This window comes from Zootoca vivipara, chromosome 2 (assembly GCF_963506605.1).
Source record: "Zootoca vivipara chromosome 2, rZooViv1.1, whole genome shotgun sequence".
Taxonomy (NCBI): Eukaryota; Metazoa; Chordata; class Lepidosauria; order Squamata; family Lacertidae; genus Zootoca; species Zootoca vivipara.
In genome coordinates, this window is record NC_083277.1 from 72,325,135 (window position 1) to 72,346,927 (window position 21,793).

The 21,793-nt window shown below is 41.9% G+C and overlaps 2 protein-coding genes across 3 annotated transcripts in view; one reads left to right on the forward strand and one right to left on the reverse strand.

Moving 5' to 3' along the window:
* The window catches only part of PRELID2 (PRELI domain containing 2), a 30,868-nt gene extending 12,932 nt beyond the window's left edge, over nucleotides 1-17,936 (reverse strand). The window contains exons 1-4 of the mRNA XM_035105352.2: nucleotides 17,340-17,936; nucleotides 5,961-6,018; nucleotides 3,297-3,370; nucleotides 2,001-2,161 (exon numbers count right to left, since the gene is read on the reverse strand). Of these exons, the coding sequence (XP_034961243.1) occupies nucleotides 2,001-2,161; nucleotides 3,297-3,370; nucleotides 5,961-6,018; nucleotides 17,340-17,414 (368 nt within the window). The 5' untranslated portion in view covers nucleotides 17,415-17,936. The remainder of the gene's footprint in view (nucleotides 1-2,000; nucleotides 2,162-3,296; nucleotides 3,371-5,960; nucleotides 6,019-17,339) is intronic.
* Nucleotides 17,937-18,027: 91 nt separating this feature from the next.
* Nucleotides 18,028-21,793, forward strand: part of SH3RF2 (SH3 domain containing ring finger 2) — a 103,461-nt gene continuing 99,695 nt past the window's right edge. For both annotated transcript variants that reach the window (XM_035105342.2, XM_035105346.2), the window contains exons 1-2: nucleotides 18,028-18,233; nucleotides 20,120-20,283. The gene's annotated coding sequence lies outside the window, so the exon portion shown is untranslated. The remainder of the gene's footprint in view (nucleotides 18,234-20,119; nucleotides 20,284-21,793) is intronic.

Consider the following 21,793-nt stretch of genomic DNA (forward strand, 5'->3'; position numbering starts at 1 on the left):
GTGTAGTCCCCCAGACATCTCTACCTGGCCCATGGGACTCTCCTCAGGCCACATCTCCTCTCCCCCGAACTACACCCCTAGGTGGCCCTGCTATGCACACTCGAGGGTTTTTACATCTTTGAACCCAGATGATGCTTCCTGCTTGCATGGATGGAAGATAGAGTATCGGTGAGAGTGTTTGTGTAGAAACTGAAGTAGAAGGGTGAAGTTCACTTTTTGAGGGTGTGCATTGACGAAAGGGGCCTTAGTTATATGTATACAGGAACAAATGAGCAGAAGTGACTAAGACTTGCTTTAGATTTAAAGAAGCTGTTGAAGGGATTCCTAAAATAAAACTGAGTACACATAAGAACAGCTATCCAAAATACATCCCATATGTCTTCACACTTCCAATTACAATATTTTTTATTGATCCTTTTTATTAACTTGGGGAGATTGTTTAGTTTTATTTTTACCTCCCAGGTTGTTGTTGTTGTTGTTTTCTTTTTGAGGGATTATTGTAGTGAGCTAGTAGAATAATTTGCAGCTCATCGTGTCATTTGGTATCATTTTACGCTCCATCACATATTTCTTCTTATTACAGCACAGTTATTCACGAGTGCCATTTCTACTCTTACTGAGGGTTCATTACATTTGTTGCTTTTTACCAGAACAAATTCAATAAATATAGTTTAGTTGCCCTAAAACACCCAGCCAGCATTGGCAGAACAGACCTCTATCTGAAAATTAGAATATATATTTTTTATTTTTTTTTAAAAAAAGTATACAACTGAGTTATTACAGTTTGCTAAACCAGCTGAAAAATTATTCATCAAGTGTTACTGTCCCTGGAAAAGCTCTTAGCAATAACTTATCAAGTCCTTAGTAAAGGTGAATCTGCATCCACACTTTTGTACAGGTCAGCTGGGCATCTCTGTGTCCAGTACGATCTCCCCCTTCTATTTTGTTCTTCTTACAATAACTTACGTTCTTGCTGTTGTGACAGCATGGGCTGTCGCTGGCACCATGAGAAAAAGCAGAGGGAAGCAAACCTGCCAAACCAATCCCTCCTCCTTAACTTCACCACTGTCACTAAGTACTTATCATTCATTGTCTCAGCTGCCACCACTAAACAGCCCTTTCGCTTTCTGGACTTTAATTGGTCCAACCTACTCCCAATCTGGGTAGAGTGATCTAGCAGGCAGGCACACGGTGAATATAAAGGTGTGAAGGCCTGGGGGGAACTGGAAAAATGGGGGGAGGCAGTCCCCTGATTTTTCTGGGGTTTTCCTGGGCTTTCAAATCTCTGGGTGTAAAATAAGGCCGCAGAACTATTTTTTCCCAAACAAACTATGCTTTTATAGTTGGAGTTGTTGCTCACAACAGAGCATCCAACCATGCAGAATACACTTACTGTCCCTCAATAAAGTAAATATAATATGCAAATTTCTGTAAGTTATACTGGAGACAGACTCACAACTACTTTGGTACAGAATTTCAAATATTTTTATAGCAAAAGTATGCACAACCAAGTTTGCAACCCTTCTGTTTCCTACCACATCAAAACTGCAGTAGGGAAAATGTAAAGACTTGACTCTAGTGACAATGACAACCATAACAGTTACTCATACTTTTATATTTTCCCCTCTGTTTGGCCTATGTAAGTTTTGCCTGTACAACTTCTGACACAGCACAGGAGCCATGTATTTTCATGGCTCGGCAAACACACAGAGAGAGCCTGTTTTGGAAGTCCAAGGCAAGACAGCAGAAGAAGTTCAGTAAACCTTCAGTTATGCATGCCCAGCTGCCAGCTTTCACTTGGCTTGGTGGGTCACAAGTTGTGCAGACCTAATTTCGGTATCAGCTGTGAAATTCTGGCTTGAAAGCTACTTCCTACAATATGGCTGCCTACATTATCTAAAAACCACAACCATCAGATCCTCCTGGTGTTGCCTGGTAAACAAAATAAATAGAAATTAACTAGAAGGCCATATACAACAATGTGCATATAAATAAATTACCAGTTTGGATTTTCCGAACTTTCCCTGAAGACTGACTCTTCCTTTAGAGTAGCATACTGTGTCCATGTGAGGCACCGAGTCTTCATAGACATAACTCTATCCTGGTTATTAAGCCAAGATTCTTCTTCTAGGTAGACCTCGGGCACTTTCAGGCAACTGATCTGTTAGACATAATGATTACATGTTTAAATAATGTCAAGGTGCTTGAAGAAAGAATGAGGAATTTGTTTATATTTAGCATTTGTTTCCATCTTCACACAATAAAACGATTAAGGACTGAAGCCATCCATAACATTTATCTCTTGATGCTAATACAGAAATTAAAAAACTTTTAGCTGTTAGTGGTGAAACCATGCAAACATTTAGGGACTTGTTCTTACAGCCTAGTTAGATTTTGCCAACTGCTGCATCTTAAGCATCAGCTTAATTTATGTGACATTTTAGTTGCCTACATGTCCTGCTTAAAGTAATGGATCCTAACAGAAGACATTTGTCGACTGTTGCACTCAAGACATAAACAGCCAAAACATTTGGTTCATTTTACATTCTGTTTGGTACCTGGAATTTTTATGTTTCCCCATCTGGACGAGGCATGAAAAAAAGGCAAACAGAAATGTGACAGAGAGAAATCATTTGAGTTTTGATAGACAGAATAAAGATTGCAAGTAAACAGTTCACAAAATGGAAGGTGATACATAGCAGAATGTAAATCCAAAGAGTTGCCAAGCTACAACTTTAGGACACAGAAAAGTTTAAACGGAAGAAATCACTATCCTGTTGTGATTTTAAAAAAGCAGAGTCCTATCTATCTATAAGGACATTGCTTTGATTTCCTTTTCAAGCTCTCAAAATGGCAGATAAGAGTTGTTTTTGGAAAATGCTCTTTTAGGAACTACAGGATTTCAAACACAGTCCTATCCTCAGTAGTGGCTCGTTGGGGGGGGGGGGGGACAGGACACAGCATCCTCTGGCCAGCATTGCTGTGCTTGTAGGTACAGGGATGGGGCCAATTGGTAACAGCAAGGTCAAGGGGGCTCTGAGTGTTGGTGGCAGAAGCCCCGCAGAAGCCTCTCTGACTTCTACCCCATCCCCATCCGAGCACAGTGCTTCCACCAAGACAAGGCCACTTCACCCACCCACCCACCTCGCCCTGCCCACATGAGCAATGGTCCACCCAGGATACTTAGAACATTCCTAGTTCACGTGGACAGTTCATTCTTTGTGGCTACAAACCTGCACCGTTTCCCCTATATGCTTAAAAACCAGCATGCGTCAACTTTGACTGACATTAATTACCTGTCTTAAGAAGTGTGGAATTACATTCTGGCATGTTGCAATCCTCCTCCGGTATATGATCCCTGTAGACATATCTGAGCATAAAACAACAAACCAACTTACGGAAGTGCTATTTTGGAAAATATAGATTTTGATTTTATAGTAAGTAAACAAAACCAAAGGCTTGCACTACAGATGCAAGGAGGAAGGCAAGGAAGCCTGAATGTGGTAGAGGGATTCAATGTCCCTTCTTCTCAGCAGCCAAAGGATTCCAGCCCAGTTGCCAGATGGACCATGATGAAAACGTTTAAAGGGTTATATGCTTAGTCCAAAAACTATAGTATGTTTGCCCACCTCAACACATATAAAAAACCCTACTGGGCAGGGGACAGATGGTGTGGTTCAAACATTTTATTGGCATCTATGCTGGCAATGACAAAGCATCACACAATTCCAAATCTGAGCTTCACAGATTTGGCTAGAAGTGCAATGGAATTGCTCTACGATTTGGCTGGTAGCAGTTGGGGAGTTAATTTCCGAGGCTCTTGTGTTGCTAGCTACAAGCTTCAAATATCTTCCTGGGTCAGCACTTCAGATCAAAAATGGCTTGTTCTGCTCACTCTGCATTCTGAAATACATCCTAAGAGTGCAAAATACCTCTCCACCCACCATTGTCAATGTTTGAGGCCTAAAGCAATTCTCTTGGACAATTAGAATTTATTTTTATCGTGAGTTGGGCCAGTGACAAGAACAAAGCTCCCTACCAAAAAGAGAAAGAAAAGCCCCACCGCCTCTAAAACCCTTCACAAATTATAGTTATTGAGCTACAATAAGAACGTGACTGGCTTCCAAACTCGCTTTACTTGTTAATATTTAATGATCCCAATCAAGTCCAGAAGCTTCAGGATGATGTTAATTGATGATCTGACTAGGCACACAGCCCGGTGGAAAAGGAGTTTTCAGGAAGAGACAAATCTCTCCCGCACAAAGTTTATCTGGGTTTTTTTCTTCCCCTGGTTTTGTTCCTGGGAGGCAGCATTTTGCAGTAGGCTTTAAATAACCACCCTGGCAGTATATTTGTCTTTCCCAATGTGACACATTTACAAGGGGTCATAAACTGGTATTTCCCAAGAGAAAGGGATGGCTAAAACTATTATTATATATAATATGCAATGGAAAATCCAGAATTTGAGTCTCTCTTTTTTTCAGTGGTGGGGGAGAATAACTTGGTGCTCCTAAACTCCCCAGCCCAGACCTCTCAAAAGACCCAAGTGAATGGTGTGAAAAATGGGAAAGGGGAGATTTGTGCTGAGAGCCCTGCCTGCCTCAGCTTCAGCTTCTTGCAGCAGCGATCACCTTTTATGTAGTCCTTCTGCAGCATCTGCATTGGGGAGGGGGAACAACACTAATTCCTTTCCTCCACCCAGACTGCTCCTACTTTCTGTTCTTCTGCCATCTCAGTATGAGAGACTTGGCTGAGAAGAGGGTTCTTCTGGGAGAAGAGAAAAAGCAGTCTGGCTGCAATAAACTCCGTCTGCAACCGCTTCCTAATGGTGGGCAACTGGGCAATTTGTCTTCAAGAGCCAGTTGAGAGATGAGGGCAATGCACAGAAAGAACGAGAGCCAGGCAGATAGTTCGCAAATTGCTATCTCCAAAGTGCTCTGAGCCACAGAGGCTGAATCTCAGAAACAGGGATGAATATTTATGGATACTGACTGCAACTTTAGTAATGGGTAAGGGTTGGGTGCGGGGAGGAATTCAGGAGGTTCAATGCGAGATCACCTGATCCACAGCTCCCAAATTAAGGCGCAAGCAATTCAGTAACCACTGCCAAATTGTAGTGAAGTGGTCCAAGGGCAGCTTAAAAATTATCTCTCAATAATCACCCACATCTATATCAATGGGTCGGCTCACCCCATGCGTGCCCACAAAACTGCTTCAATCTCTGGAAGTGGCATTTTTACAGCTGCCCCGTAACATTTATTCTGAACTTGTTAGGAATTGGTGTTTTAGTGTGGCAGCTTTTACATTCAAACTCCCTCACCATTAGGCAGGCCTTTTCACTGTTTTCTTTTCAGTGCCTGCTAAAATCTTTTCTGTTTAGGCAAACCTACTCAGACAGATACTCCAGGCAGGCAAAGAAGATGAAGGTACTCTGGGGTAGGCAAGGGAGACCTTTCCTCCAATCTCCCTTTACCTCACAACCTTAGCAGTACAAGTTTAGAGGACTAGAAGGCTGAAAGAGAACCCTACTGGCTCATTATCACCTGCCTAAACCAAACCGGAGGCACTTTAAGTCAGGGCATGATTTGTGCCAGCTGCCTCAAGCAATGTGTGAGGCGAGTTCTAGACAAGGAATAATTTCCATTACATTCAGAAAAGATAAAGCAGCACCTCCAAGCTGCATACCTGATCCTTCGCCAAGAGTGCAAACCACACAGAATAAGCTTGTGCGCCTAACCCCCAACTGGAAGAACCCCTAGCCAAGACCACCCCTTCTAGCTAGATTTAGTTTCAGTGTGCTTCTCCCCTCCATTTAGCTCCAAGGTAGAGCCAAGGGTCACAACATAGTGGTGACATTTCACCCCAAACCTCTGAATAACCTTAGCTACTGCTTTCACGTACCTGTAAATTACTGAAAACTTTCTGGAGCCTTCTAAGCAACAGTGAAGTGTCCAACTTACCTGTTTTTTCTTCTACCGTTTTTACAGCCGTGACATGCTTCTCCATGGGACTTGGATACTAAAGGAAAAGGCAAGAGAGTAGACATCACAATTGACTATGTGTTAAACACTTTGGGAAATGTTTTTCCTGAAAAGTGATGTATATACTGTACGTTAATTAAATCAGTAAGTAGGTACATAGAAGGAAATTTCCCGCTCATTGATAAAATTCTATTAGAATTTGCATGGTATTTCTCAACAGATCTGAATGTGGTGGCTGGTTTATGTCAGGTGTTTGCTGTGATTGTTTAAGCCAATTAAGAAATTCCCATCAGTAAAACAACAAACTTCTTTAAATGGTCAGTTAACTCTCTTCACCATTGCCACATAAAACACATTAAGCACATATTTTATAATTGTGATATAGGTTACAAGGTGCCTTCAAAACAGTAAAATGAATGAGATGGGGATTTTAAACCTGTGTGCTATCGTCCAAACTCCACATCAAATGGACCCAGGCCTTTCAGATGAAGGCTATGCACATCTGTGAGCCGTGATGAAAATCTGGAAACACACCAGGGTGGATTTAAGGACTTAAAACTCTTTGTGGTGTGAGGAAAACTGGGTGAATCTACCCTAAGAGTTGCATGGGGGAATTTGAAATGCATACTCTTGCATACTCAATCCATTTTAACGACCTTAAAGCTCATCTTAAAAGAAGCCCAGATCATTCTCTTCCCTACACAACCAATAATCAATTTTGAAATACCGGTAGAAAACCCGGCCTTTGAATTTCTGTATCAAAACTCAGAATCCACCTCTTTCCATTTTAGGATACAATTTGAATAGTATTTATACTTCAACTCCCCCCTCTGCTACCACCCTAAGCATTTCTTTTTATTTCGGACGTTGGAGTAGTAGTGTGTCTATTTGACAGGGTGAAGTGTCAATATGATCACAGGGTGTGTTTTGAATCTCTCAATCTTAAAACATTGGCCAAGTTAAAGTACAGCTAGGTTTCTTTTCACATACACAGCAAACCTTGGGCTAATGCACAGAATGGACTTGTTGCATGCCAAAAGAGGTGCCCACTTTCAATATAAACCAACAGAGTTTTCCCATGACACATGAAGCTAGGGCACAGTGATTTGTTTCCAACTGTGTTTGGGGACCACAAACTGAAACCATGATATGGCTTTTTAAAAGAAAGAAAGAAAGAAAGAAAGAAAGAAAGAAAGAAAGAAAGAAAGAAAGAAAGAAAGAAAGAAAGAAAGAAAGAAAGAAAGAAAGAAAACCCACAGCTCCCCAAATGTGTTCAAAATTGAACAATATTCCAATCTCCTTCTCCGGAAACTGAACCAGGAAGTGGGGGACAGGAAGACAGCACAAGACTGATATTAGACAAAAGATAGTAGTAGTAAATGGGTTGTACAGTGATGATAAAAGCCAGGTATACAAGTAAATATGAATGCCATATGAGAAAACACAGAAAAACTCCAGATACTAACTGAACTATGCATTTCTATGTTCACTGTAAGAAGTTTCATTAAGTGAAGTATATGGCAGTTAAATCTGATGCTTCCATGCAGCTTGCTGCTTTCAAATGGTAAGTAACAGTCTAATTACATTATCAATGAAACTTACAGTCTATAAGAACCATTCGTGTGAAACAAAAAAAGCCATTTGCATAAGTCTTCCACTAAATAGCAGACTCTATTACCCAAGTATTTAACTAGGAATAGACTCAATTTTGTGCACAGCTTAATATAAGGGAGATGAGTTAAAAGCTTTTGAGTATGTGGACGGTTTAACTACAGTGGAACCTCGGTTTATGAATTTTCGGTTTATGAATGCCGCGGACCCATCTGGAACGGATTAATTCACTTTCCATTACTTTCAATGGGAAAGTTCGCTTCAGTTTATGAACGCTTCAGTTTATGAACAGACTTCCGGAACCAATTACACCCATGCTTCGGGTTAAGTACGCTTCAGGTTGAGCACTCCGTGTACCTGTCTGGAATGAATTAATCTACTTTCCATTACTTTCAATGGGAAAGTTCGCTTCAGTTTATGAACGCTTCAGTTTATGAACAGACGTCCGGAACCAATTGTGTTCATAAACCGAGGTACCACTGTATTAGCAGCATCACAGCTTTCCCCAAGTCTGTTAATACCTTGTTTATAAACAGAATGCAGAAAACCCAAAAGGGAGAAATGCATTGATTGATCAAGCTGGATAAACTCTCTGTTGGATATATAGGTTATGTTCTCATGCTGGGATAGCTCAGTCAGGGTAGAGAGCAAAAAGATCCCCTCCCCCCGCCTTACAGGGAGTTGGGCTAGGTGATCCTTGCGGTCCCTTCCAACTCTGCAATTCTATGATTCTACCATTATATGGTACCTATATGGTTAGGACCAAATTTCAGGAGGCAGTGGAATACAGGAGAGCCTGGCGTGCTCTGGTCCATGGGGTCATGAAGCGTCAGACACGACTAAACGACTAAACAACAACCATTATGTCAGCTACTTTCATGGATGCTAGTATCTCAAGTTGCATTCTAAATTGGTGAGTTATGTTTCTATGACCCGTTGTGCCTCAATCACCTGCGCAAGGAAAAGAGAAAGCAAGAAAGATCTCACATTGCCGTTCCATATGGTTGTACCATATAACAGTTGGAGGTGATGATTACCATATAAACCCTACATGTGAAAACAATTTAGCTACATATAGCTATCAGTTACATGTAAAAAGAGAGGGAGGAGGAGGAGGTCTCAGAGATATGTAGAATGGTAGCATTCTTCACTGCTTGGTGGGCATTTGCTTTGCATAGGTAAAATATATGGATCAGTGAGCTTAGCTGAAAGTTCCGTTTTACTGGTGAGCACTGTTAACATTTCTTTCCAAAAACAAAAAAACTTCCTCAACTAGACCACAGCCTTCAAAAATGATATGATGCCATCTCGTGGTCAACTGTTCAAGTGCATCAAATAGGCAAGTAGCAGACAGCAACCAGCAAGGGTGTGTGTGTAGTAGGGAAAACATGCACTGTGGCTGTTTATTCCTGGGATCCCTACAGATTAACTGATGCTCATCCAGTCTTCCAAAGCTTCAAAACCGACTGCTTAGCAGATTTCACAGCTGAATGAGAAAGTGGCGTCTTTATGAGGTGTCTTGTAAACCTGCTACAAATTAGGTAACAATCACAAGCACCTCAGGTTGGACCCATATTGAATACTAGTGTGTTATATCACCAAGCTGGAAACTTTGTTTTAAAGTTAGGCAGCACACCCTTCTTCCATCAGAGATCAAAAGATACAAAAGGTTTTACAGTGACCCAGGAAAAGGTTAGAATCACGTGTTTATCACAGAGGCATAGGAGCTACTTCTCTGTGGTATAATATCTCTATGTCAGAACCACACAGGTGGCCCCTGTATATAATGAGCATACATTAGATATATTCTTCATTTTTAAGATCACCCATAGGTCACAGCAATCTCTATGGTTTATTGCAATTATGTGATTCACTTTGCTGGGTGCTCTAATTTATTAATTAGACGTATTAAAAAGATTCAATTTTCCTGAAAATTTAACAGATGCCATGCTATACATTAAGAAGAGGCCAACAATTCAGCAAGCTTTGCATGTGGAGACTTTGGGATTACTTATCGGGACTGTAATTCTTTCTCTCCCCTTCTACCATCCTCTACAAAGCACCAGGTCACAACTGCTTTTGAAACTCCACTCCAATGACACTATAAAGACATTTGCTTATGATGCAGGGAGAGGCTGTTTTAAGAGGGAGGAGATGAAAGCACTTATTGGTGTGAAGATCAAGTAGTGCTCATCACTGAATTCTGACATATGATGAGCTATAATGGTGATTTCCCTGCTCTGTTGTCTATTGAAAAAAATGGATTACTTTGAAACACCGTGTTTGCATAGTATGCAATTATTAATATTGTTTTTGCTTTATGTACTGCTTTTTCTGAAAAACATTTGTTTTCCATACAAACCTTCCACAAAGACAAAACAAAATAAGTATCACAAAAGTCAGCATGAATTCACTTTTCAAATGGGGCTTCCAACAAGGTTAAGAGTAGATGCAATCCTTAGAATACGATGAAAACCCAAAAACAATGCAAGCATGCTATATAACATTCACAAACACATAAATGGCTTAAATCAAATCATAGTAAGAGAACCATCTAGTCTTCTAGTTGACTGCACAGACAATTCAGCATGGTTTAATATACTTTGTAATGATAACCAATATCCTTCAATGCAAGAACTGAGTTGATATTTAAGTATACATGCTCAAATACAACTTTAAAAAAATGGAAGCATCACAGGACTGCAAAATATTCTCTTTTAAATCCCAGTAGGAAAGAAATCCGTTCCAACGATTTCAGGCTTCCAGGATATCACAGCAAATAAATGTATCGTAAAGTAAACTCTACTAAATGCATGCCACAGCTAGTAAGAGAACACATATCAAACACAGTAAGGGGTTGACGAGACCAAAAAGCAAACAAACCAGCAGAAGTTAGAAACCAAGTTGCTATTTTCAAAATCTATCTAAAGTGGCTGGTATTTTATTTTACTCAAAGTGAAGCGTCTACCTGCTTCAGATCTCATTCCTTCTACATTAGTAGTTATGGCACAGAGCAAAGATGAGATTCCACAGGATCCCTGCACATGCTTTTGAGCAACTGAAGCCGCTCCCTTTATGTTGCTGTCCTTACAGTAGCCAAAGGAGTGTGATGACAGTGAAGATATAGAATCATAGAATTGTGCAACGGCTTGTCATGGGAGGAAAGACTGCTCACCCTTTTTAAAAAAGAAAAAAACTTTGACAGTTGAAGAAAGGTATGTTGGGAAAGAAAGGTGCAGAACAAATGTCAACACTCATGAAGAACTCATACACACACACACACACACACACACACACACTTAAATTAGGTACAAAAAACTGTAGGAGCATCATAGGTGTGGGTGGTTTCCTCAATTAGTAATAAGCTGCCCATGGCTGCCACACAACATGTTTACATGGATGTGATGGACAGAGAAGAAATGTCACACACACCCCCCACACACACACTAGCAACCAGAATTTATGGCTCAGGTGCTGCAAAAATGCAGTTTACTCACAAGGATTTAGTAAGCATTCCTCAGAAAATTATGAATTTCCCCCAAATTAGTTGCCTCAACCCTTCAAAGGCATTTCTCACATTCCCATGACCAAGCACAGACACGTTTCACCTTTTCTTGAGCAGCAAAACTAAAATGCTTTCTTTTTTCAACATTGTTAGTTACTTTTAAGTTTAAAACTACAGGTCTGTCTCAGTGCAATCTGGTGTTCAAAATCAAGTCAAAATGTTCAGTTATGGAGTGATAGCCTTCCCACACAATCATACTTCTCAGGCTATTGATGATGATGGTGATAATAATTATTATTATTTATACCCCACCCATCTGGCTGAGATTCCCCAGCCACTCTGGGCAGCTTCCAACAAAACATTAAAGTACAATAATTTACAGATACATATTGTACACAGAAGTTCAGTTTTTACTGCTGTGGAGTAAATGCTACTTTCCCTTGCATCCACTCCTCAAACACACATGTACAGCCTCTGAATCAAATGCCAAGTGAACCTTCCTTTTTTGCCACCTGAAGCATGCTTCAGGTCCAACCATCTCTATCATGCATCTTGAATAACAGCTTGACACATTTTCTGTTTTGTCCTAATAAAGGTATCATCCAACTGTGGATTTCTGGATTTTTATTTCCTTATGGATCACATGGCTACCCTTGGTTTTTTTAAAGTGCTAAGGTGATGCCTGTCTAGATTCATCTTCAGAGTTCGTGGCTTTTAGAAAACTAATAATCCAAACTAATATTTTGCTGCTGTCTTAATGAGAATGAGAAGGAATGTTACTAAGTATTTAGGCAGTGGAAAAGGAAAAAGATTTGTCAGTATACTGGACTGGTGTAGAAGAGCCAATTCCACCTCAGGGTTGCAAGCAACAACCAAAATGAACCAAGGAAACTGACCATCACTAGAGAAAGGTCAATTAAATGTATGCTCAACAACAACAACAACAACAACAACAGATCATGCAGAAATAACCTATCTGGTGTAGATAACAGTGGCATACTGCATGAAATCAACTGACATACATAGCATTTACAAATTCTGAACAACTCTGAATCAAAGGGTGAAGTCAGTCATTATTAAAAAACAAACAATAACCACCTCATTGATTTTAATTGAGCAGGTTTGCAGCTTACATTGGAAAGGCATGACCCAAACTAATAGGAATTGTTTCACTCAATACCTCACACACAGATTTAGATTAAATTAAAAAGCAAAATACACAGGTGAAGAATTGCACTGGGCAGAAACTGCACTGTTACTAGATGCAATGATGATCTGTAAAGATGGGGGTTACATTAATTACAAGAGAAATGCACATGTTGAGAAGCAAAACTAGATAAAAAGGAAACTGATAACAGCAGAGTTTGCAATAAAGCTTACATTGCTAGATATAAGGTGGAAGAACACCTCAATGGCAGTGCCTCTCCATTCTCTTACATTCAGCTCAACAGAAAGTAGGAAGAGAAAGTATGGTGCAAAAACTACAAGCCTGCCAGTGAAGTCATTCCGCTGAATGAAAAGTACCGGGTTGCTCAAAAAGTTGTCTTTCTATACTCCTTGAGCAGAGGAGGGACAGTATTGAGCAGGGTCATCTGACCTTAGTATGCCGATTAAAAAACTGGCAAAGAAATAGCAATTACTTTGAAATTTCAGTTTCATTTCTCAAAAGCCACAGCTAGAGGGCAATAAAGTCACCATATTATGAACATCTATAATTAAATAGTTTCTATACTTCTATTCAGATTAACAATAAAGAATAGGAAAATACATAGGAGATGAACACCAAAGCCAGACATCAAACACAGATGCATGTAACCTCTCTTTTTTTCCTTAAATGAAAATAGCCCTTTCTAAACAGCTATCAGGTAAGACCAGCATGTAAGGGGGAGTGCTCAAAAGGAAGATGGCAACTCCCTAAGGCTCCTTTTTCATTTTAAAAGATTGGTAGGGGAGAATTGGCTGCGGGTGGCGCTGTGGTCTAGGGCTTTCTGATCAGAAGGTCGGGGGTTCGAATCCCCACGACCGGGTGAGCTCATGTTGCTCTGTCCCAACTCCTGCCAAGCTAGCAGTTCGAAAGCACATCAAAGTGCAAGTAGATAAATAGGTACTGCTCCGGCGGGAAGGTAAATGGCATTTCTGTGCGCTGCTCTGGTTCGCCAGAAGTGGCTTAGTCTGTGGGCAAATGCTGGCTCCCTCAGCCAATAAAGCGAGGTGAGTGCCGCAACCCCTGAGTCGTCCGCAACTGGACCTAATGGACAGGGGTCCCTTTAGGGGAGAATTAGGCATCTGTGTGTAACATGAAGCTTGTCCCCAAGAGTCAATCTAGTGTTCTTCTGTGATGTGCTTGAAGCTTCAAGAAGAGGCTGTGATCTCTACCACTTGCAATGGGGTTATGAAGAAGTACAAAAGACACAGAGAAAACTCCTGATGTGTTTTACCTTCCCCAAACCCCAAGGCCAAATGAGATACAGTAAGGCCCAGCCTGTGAGGAGCTTTAGAGAAGAAACAGCAAGAGCTTCTCCCTCCCTGGAGGAATTTATGTAAAATATGTGGTCATCTGTCTGGGACACTGCTGTTCCACCATGCATTGAGCAGGCCATTGATCAAGCTCTCTTGCAGCTTTGTAATTCTATTATTTATTTAAAGGAAACAAGAGAAATACTTGCTACTCCAGGCATCCCCAAACTTCGGCCCTCCAGATGTTTTGGACTACAATTCCCATCTTCCCCAACCACTAGTCCTGTTAGCTAGGGATCATGGGAGTTGTAGGCCAAAACATCTGGAGGGCCGCAGTTTGGGGATGCCTGTGCTACTCCCTTGAGTCCCAAGGTAGAGGCAGTGCCTTATCTCTTATCTAGGAAGTTTGGGAAAGGTAAAAAAAAAAAGAGGTCTCTCCCTCTAGTTTTTGTCATCTAAAAACCACACACACCATAAAGAAAGACTTTGCTTCCCCCTAAAGCTAAACAGCAAGCACCAAAGGATTGGGAGTCAGTTTTATATTACTTGCACTCAAGATAATTCCCCCAGTATGCTGATGACACCCATTTTTCATTTATGTTACATCAGTAATGACTTGTGAAGTGATGGAGCTCTAGTGAGGAGTGCATGCGTGCCCTAAATTATTTGAATGCATAGCACACATACCATTTTGGCATACCTGAAACATTTTTTTGTTAGTTTGAACATAGGCATTTTGGCAGCAGTGTTTGAAACTCTCATTGTTCTGGGTGCATTTTGCAACAGAGAATTTCATTAGCGCGAGTAGTTTCTGAGCTCTGGGTGCAGTACTGCACCTAAGATTTCAGATTAAAACTGCATAGTAGAAGGAAATGAAGACAATCCATAAACCAACTACTGTATAAGATTAGAAGTTTGAATTGTGTTAAAAGATTAAAATCCACTTCAAGGAATTGGGATTTACATTTAAAGTTAAAATTTAGAATTTTAAAATTTTAAATTAATGAATCTCTACAATCTATTAACATTAAGGGGAATACAGATGTTTCTCACACATCCTGCAGTCTGTTTCAGACTTAAGATGACAGTGCAAAGTTCTTGCAGACCAATGAAGAAATGTGCCTTTATGGTTACATCTTATCAATATGGTTACACAATGTATCAATAAACAGTAACATAACAGTACAGTATTCATTTTATTATTTATTTATTTATTTATTTATTTATTTATTTATTGCATTTATACACCACCTTAATTGCCAAGGCATCCAAGGCTGTTTACTGTTCAAAACATTAACACACAAATGATACAAAATATTCTAAGGCCAACTTCAGAAGCGGATGGCACTAGCTCCCTGCCTCGGCTTCCTCTCTTCTGCCTTTCCTCAGGGCGCCTAAGTCTTAAGCATCCCCAAGAATGGTTGGGGTAAGGCTGCCCCAACTGTTCACACAAGGCCACTGATGTTTCCTCTGGGAGCTGAAGGCAATGTGTTCACTGGCCTGGATTCATTTGTACTAGTGGTATCATGTTATTAAATGGTAGCAAAACAGTTTGACAAAAGCAGCAAATGATCCTGTGCATTCCTTCTTAAAAATAAACTCATTAATTTCAATAGGGTTTGCTTGATTCCAGATGTGAGCTCCAATAATCCCACTTTGGAAATACAAAAAATAAGTCATTTTTAGATCTCACCTCTGGCACCCTTGCTTTTAAGTAACCCAAGGTAAGGGTTTCATTTGAGCCAAGGTTTCAAACCAGAACCTGATGTGAATGCCATGGCTAACTATGCAATCCTAACCACATCAGTATTAATTAATGGTAGTAGTATTGATCACACATATTCATCACTTGCAACAACAAAAAGTCTCAAAGTGACTTACATCTGTAAAAGCATACATGAAACAAAATATAAAATACATCAAAAAGATAGATGAATGTTAATTGACTACAATAACATAAAAAGGATAAACCTTACCCCAAAATAAGAACAAGAAAACAGGCTTGGGTATCATTATGCCCTATTACACATCAGCTTCCTCTGCAACTATGTTTGGCCACCTGTGGCAGGTAGATGAAGCCAGACAGGGCCTACACTCCACACAAGATGCATGGATATTATTTGCTCCCCTTTGCGAATAATTTTTTACAGGCTAGCATTCTCTTGGGCTATGGCTTGCTGCCAGATTATAGCCAAAGGCACAAGTGCATTTTATCAGCTCCATATTTTCATTGCTTTATTTATTTAGATATTTGTGGCATTTATATACCGCCTAATTAACCATGTCCCCTGGGCAGTTTGAAAATTAGAAACAATAAAACACAGATGCAATTAACAACCAAATACAATCAATATGAAAGTAGCACCAGTACAAAAGTCTGCATAAAACCAGCATTAAACCATACAAGTTGCAGTGATTTGGGGACCATCATCCATGCTTTTGTAACTCCCACATTTGATTGATGTTGATACATCACATGTGTGGTTTCCCTTTAAGGGTATTTAGATGAGCATAAAATCATACAGTTGTAGAGCTGGAAGGAACCCCAAGGGTAATCTAGTCCAACCCCCTGCAATGCAAGAATCTCAGCTAAAGCATCAACGACAGATGGCTATCCAACCTCTGCTTAAAAACACCCTAGGAAGGAGAGTTTGCCACCTTCCAAGGGAGTCCGTTTCACAGTTGGCTCTTACTGCCAAAAAGTTCTTCCTGATATTTAGTTGGAATCTCATGTTTAGTTTGTGGTCCACTAAGACCCCTAGATCCTTTGCATGTGTATTACCAGTAAGTCAGGTGTACCCCATCTTACATTTAAGCAGCTGGTTCTTCCTGCCTAAGTGCAGAACCTTTCATTTGGTCCTATGACATGCCTTGTTAGTTTTGGCCAGTTCTCAAATCTGTGAAGGGCATCTTGAATGCTGATTCAGAATTCATCCAAGGAGATGAAGACAGGCAATTTGGAAAGTACTGTTTACAAGACACCATGGGCGTAGCTGGGAGGGGAGGGGGAGGGGAGGGGGAGGGGCAACTGCCCCCCATCAATAATAATACATAGTTAACCGAGTTTCTGCCCCCTGCCAAAAACAAAACAAAAGGCCTGCCCCCCCCAAAAAAAATCCTGACTACGCCCTGCAAGGCACAAAAAACCTTGTCTCAATTCAGAGGAGTGCGCAGGAGCGCCTTGGTATTTATAAGTTCTAACGAAGTAGCACTGCCGTGAAAACTAAGCAAGAAAAACAGCAGCGCCCACCAACAATCGCCAGGAGGAAAAACGTGCCGGAGAGAGAGCACGTGCGAAACGCAGCAGTGGGAAGGAGAGATCTGGAGGTGCGTTCACACCCCCATCCGATAAACACGGGGAGCCTCTGCCTCAGCCAGGAGGATGGAAGCTGGGGAAGATAGCACGGCCCCACCCGCGACACAAAAAAACACGCACCCCCAAAATACCCCAAAGGCTCGTCCTCGCCGCGTGTTCTGTGGCCAGCAACAGAAAACTGCAAGGGGACACTGAGGTCGGGGCTCTGCTAACAACCAAAGGAGAAAATCGGAGGCTGGTAAACACTTTCAATTAGTTTTGCCAGACTGGAGAGGGCGTTTGTGGAGAGTGTTCAAAATAAAGATTGAGAACCGGTTGAGGCACACCGTTGCCGCCATTTCTCCTCCTTATCCTCCCCCTCCCTCACTTGTGAATGAACCCCCTTGAGCCCAAAGAAACGGGGCCACACACACGCCCGCCAGCAGCTTCGGGGAAGGGGGAAGAAAGAAAAGGAGCTTCCTTTTTTTACCTTACGGAGGTAGCTGGCCACTACCTGCTCGAAGGGGTATCTGTAAACGTTGCGCGCCTCCACGGTCACCCCCATGGCGGGAGCCGAGCAGCCGCCGCCGCCCTTCGAGCGGGCCCCCTCCTGCCAGGCTGTTCCCAAAATCCGGCGGCGCTTGCTGGAGGGCCTGGCCGCCCCGCTGCCCTGTCGGCCCCGCGCAGCCCCCTCCCTCCCCCCTCTCTGCACAAACACTCGCTCTCCGGCTACGTCGTTTTGCAACGGGGCGCACCGTTGCCTTCCGAGTAACACCTTCCTAGGTCACAATGCAAACTAGCGCCCAGACGGGCTGAGGCGGCTTAGGCCTCTCTTGAGGTTGTAGGCAGGGGAAAGAAAGTTCGCTACGGTAGCGAAGTCCTTGGACCGTTGCACTGTTGTTTTGAACCACACTGTGCTTTTTGTTTTCGTTTTTGTTTTTTGTTCTCGGGACTTCATAACGCGGGAACACAACGACACGTGTTCGGCGCTGACGTGTAGCCACTCCCACGCTCCTTTACTTCCTTTACGTTCCTGCCTTGCGTGGGGAGGTGCATTCTCTGTAGAACCTTAATGACGTTCGAAGCGGAGAGAGGTCCCCTCCGGAATCCAATTACGCAGCCCAATTCCCCCACGTGTGCCAGAAACCACGCCCCCCTCTTTCTGGCTCTTGTTCAGAGGGTCAAAGTTTGCGGAACTGCTTGAGAGAAAATATAACAATAGCCCGGGCTTTCTGAAAACGGAAATATACTCCTAAAATAGCCATAGTACCGCATTTTCCACGGGCATGGTGGGAAGCACTACGCCGAGAGAGAAACCCAACTGCAATCCTTTGCGTGTCTAGTTAGCAGTAAGCCCCGTTGACTTCAGTGGGATTTAACTCGGGTGAGTGCATATACATATACCCTGTGCACATTTAACTTGGAAGTACGTCACACGAAGAATAAACTTGCTTAGGACGGGGCTGCCTATGCAGATGCGTTCTGTTGCCCTTAGAGGGTGTCCAAGGAAAAGGATTCTGGCGAGGCTAGTTTTCAAAGTTAAGTCTCTTACACAGAGACACTTGTGTCACCTTAAAGGGCATTTCCAAGCAGGATATTATTGTCAAGTCAGTCCTGGTCAGGCCCAAAAGTTTTCCGTAGTACAATATCCACATCATAATGCCAGCCCCCTTTTCACATTTAAAATGGATCCGATAAATGAAAAAATAACCTGTTATACTGTCTGCAGCCACTGCTAGCGTGGAACTCCCCCCCCCCCATTTTTGAGGGCATGGTGACATTTCAGTGGATGAGCTCTATTTCAGCACTCCAGCTTTGTGTTCGCACCCAAGCACAGCCTAGCCATTTTGTTTCCAGTGGCCTCCAGTACCAAAGAAAAAAAACCTATTTCCAGCAATTGCCACATGCCCAGTTTGGAGATTATGTTCTCACAGTAAATGCTGGGGATTACCTGGGAGACCATTCTCAGTACATACATCAGGCTTATAATATAACACTAATAGGAAGATCTTGTGCAAAAGCTCAATGTTTTTTTAAATGGAAATTGATATCCCCCCTCCAAAAAAATCTAAAAGTTTAGTTAAAGCTTCAACTGTCACCCACTTTAGTCCAAACGCTGTCATCATTTGTAACTAGCCTCAAAATTTTGGACCTCCCTAATAACTAGATAGTTATTAACTTTGTTAATTTTATACAGCATGCAAAATGCCCCTTGTCATGACTGGAGAGAGAGAGAGCTTCTATATTGCAGCAATGTGGGTGGATGAGATGAACAAAGGATGTGGCACTTTCTTGGGGAGAAGCCTAACCAGGCATCCCCAAACACTGCCCTCCAGCTGTTTTCGGACTACAACACCCATCATCCCTAACTAACAGGACCAGTGGTCAGAGAGGATGGGAATTGTAGTCCCAAAACAGCTGGAGGGTTTGAGTTTGGGGATGCCTGGCCTAATCAATGAGAGCCATCCAGTGACGATGGTGGGAGGCAGCTTTCACATTCGCTGTAGTCAAATCCTAAGTGCAGATCTTAGACGTGAATGGCAGCCCTTCGCGTACACGGAGAAAATAACGAGCCACACTCAGGGACACCATTATGACCAGGGTTTAATTTGCTTCCTGGCCCTGGGGACCCCCTATCCTGTTCCTACCAATGTAACCCTATCTCTCTTCCCTTTCAGCCACCCTGAATTCTAATTCTTGGCCACATTAGTGTGTGACAAAGTACTACTACGTACTGGCTTTTGACGTGAAAGGGGGGAGAGAAAGAGAGATGGCAAGGAGGGCTCACAATGTTCTGCTTTTGATCAAACAGTTAGGATGGATATCTTTTCTGAAAAGTAAGATATAAGATCAGAAAAGAGAAAGGCTTCTTTGTGTTGATGAGGAAATGAGAGTTCGTTTGTCCCAAATTAGACCAATACAAATGAGATTACCCAGCAATAGTAAGCTTACACCTCTCGTTGAGTTTGTGTACATACTTAAGGTACTATGCAAGAGGCTCGTTTATAATTATATTTTGGGAATGATTCATGTACTTAAGTAGCTGCATTGCTTTATACTTTCTGGATGTCACATGATCATATAAAGTAGTTGTGTTCTATGTTGTTATAAATCAAGCACTGCTAGGAGTTGTTTCTTGTTCTTTCCCAATGTATTTCTTATCAACAAAAAATCAGTGTGGTGCAAGAAAACAGTTTGAGAACCACTGAGTTAAGGCTTGTGACTGGACCTGCAGTAATGGGTCCATGGCCTGTTGTTATGTCTCTCCAGTGACATGAGTGACAAGTTGCTGGGCACAAGCTACCCGCTTCCCAATCCAGGATGCCTCTGTTGCTGGACAAGATCTTTTCCAGTGCCTGTGGGAAGTGCTCCTGCCATCTTGTGCCATGTGACACCTCTGGAAAATAATAATAACCACACAGGAAGAAATTACGGTATGCTTTTCAGTGTGCTTTCAGGTACAGGGCTATCCTGTGTCTTTTGATCATGTTGCAATGTGACCAAGAGATGAAAACCAGGAACCAATCTTTTTTATATTTATGAGCCTGATAAAACATTTCCTTTTGTGCAAATGCTAGGCTCAGTATTTCTGTCACAGGTAGCTTGGCTGTGATAGGCAAATACATGTTGAAATAGTTTGTTCGTGTTTATTTATATGATTAATAGTGGCACTTTGGCAGTACTTGTCTCTGTCTCAATGCTGTATTGTTTTATTGGTTTTATGCATTTCTTACTCCACCCTGTGAAAAGTCCCCAGGGTAGTTTACTGGGTCATATGCTTGCCACAGGGAAGCATTAAAGGCTTAATATTACTATAGAACAAAAAAGAGAGCTTTAACAAGGTTCACAAGAAACCTTGCAGTTTTATTATTTTTATCCAAGAGAGTAACATTCACAAAATCACTAGCATGTCAATCATAAACACATTCCTTGGTGGTGCGTCCCATTTATTCCAGTGGGATGTATTTTCAAATAATACGTTGGAAATTTTCAGAAAAGCACAATCTAAGCAATGATTAAGGAATCTGACCAATGGCAATTACATATCTGAGACCTGATTGAAAAACTCCTTAGACATACATGATGCTGTGTGAAGATGGTATTCCCACCTGAGCATGGAGTATTTTCATGTGAGAACTTTACTGTGTATCTCCAAACTATGCATGCAGAACTACCCCCATTGAATGGAGTGGAAAGCTCTTGTGGATGCCAGTGCTTCTACAAACCTTTTAGATCACAGTCAAACAGTCTGACCCAAATTTGTTTCTCTAAGGCAATCTGAGTGATACTCCTAGAATTTACTGACTACTGTGTTTTGAACCTCTTAGCCAATGCCTTAGCCTTATTACTTAGTAGTCATAATGATAGTGTTGCCTTTTAGAGTGGCATTCAAATGGCCAGAATGCTGCCAAATGTGAATTTTGCTTCTGAGGCTCTCAGCAGATGTGGCAGCAATGGACCTCTGTCTTCAAAAGCAGATTTGCCCCAATGACACTTATAGGTAACAATAGAGGGTGGGGGTGTGATTAAAAGCACCAGCAGTGGAAGACATGGCGGGGCTGAATCTTGCTTCTGCTCACTGCTGTTAGCCCTTTAGTCTATTCCCCAATATCCTTTGTTCCCCAGCTGGCATCCTTTTCAGGAAGTGAGCCTAAGTGGGGTATGGGGAGTCCCTGGGGATGAGGGTGACTGCAAAGCGGGAAATAGCTGGCTGTAAAGACTGCACCAGGCAATTGACATTTCAGTGCCTTAGATCAGGCATAGGCATAGCTGCCAAGTTTTCCCTTTTCTCTCAAGAAAGCCTATTCAGCATAAGGGAATTTCCCTTTAAAAAAGGGAGAACTTGGCAGCTATGGGCATAGGCCACCTTGGCTCTCCAGATGTTTTGGAACTACAACTCCCATGGTCCCTAGCTAACCGGGCCAGTGGTCAGCGGTCATGGAA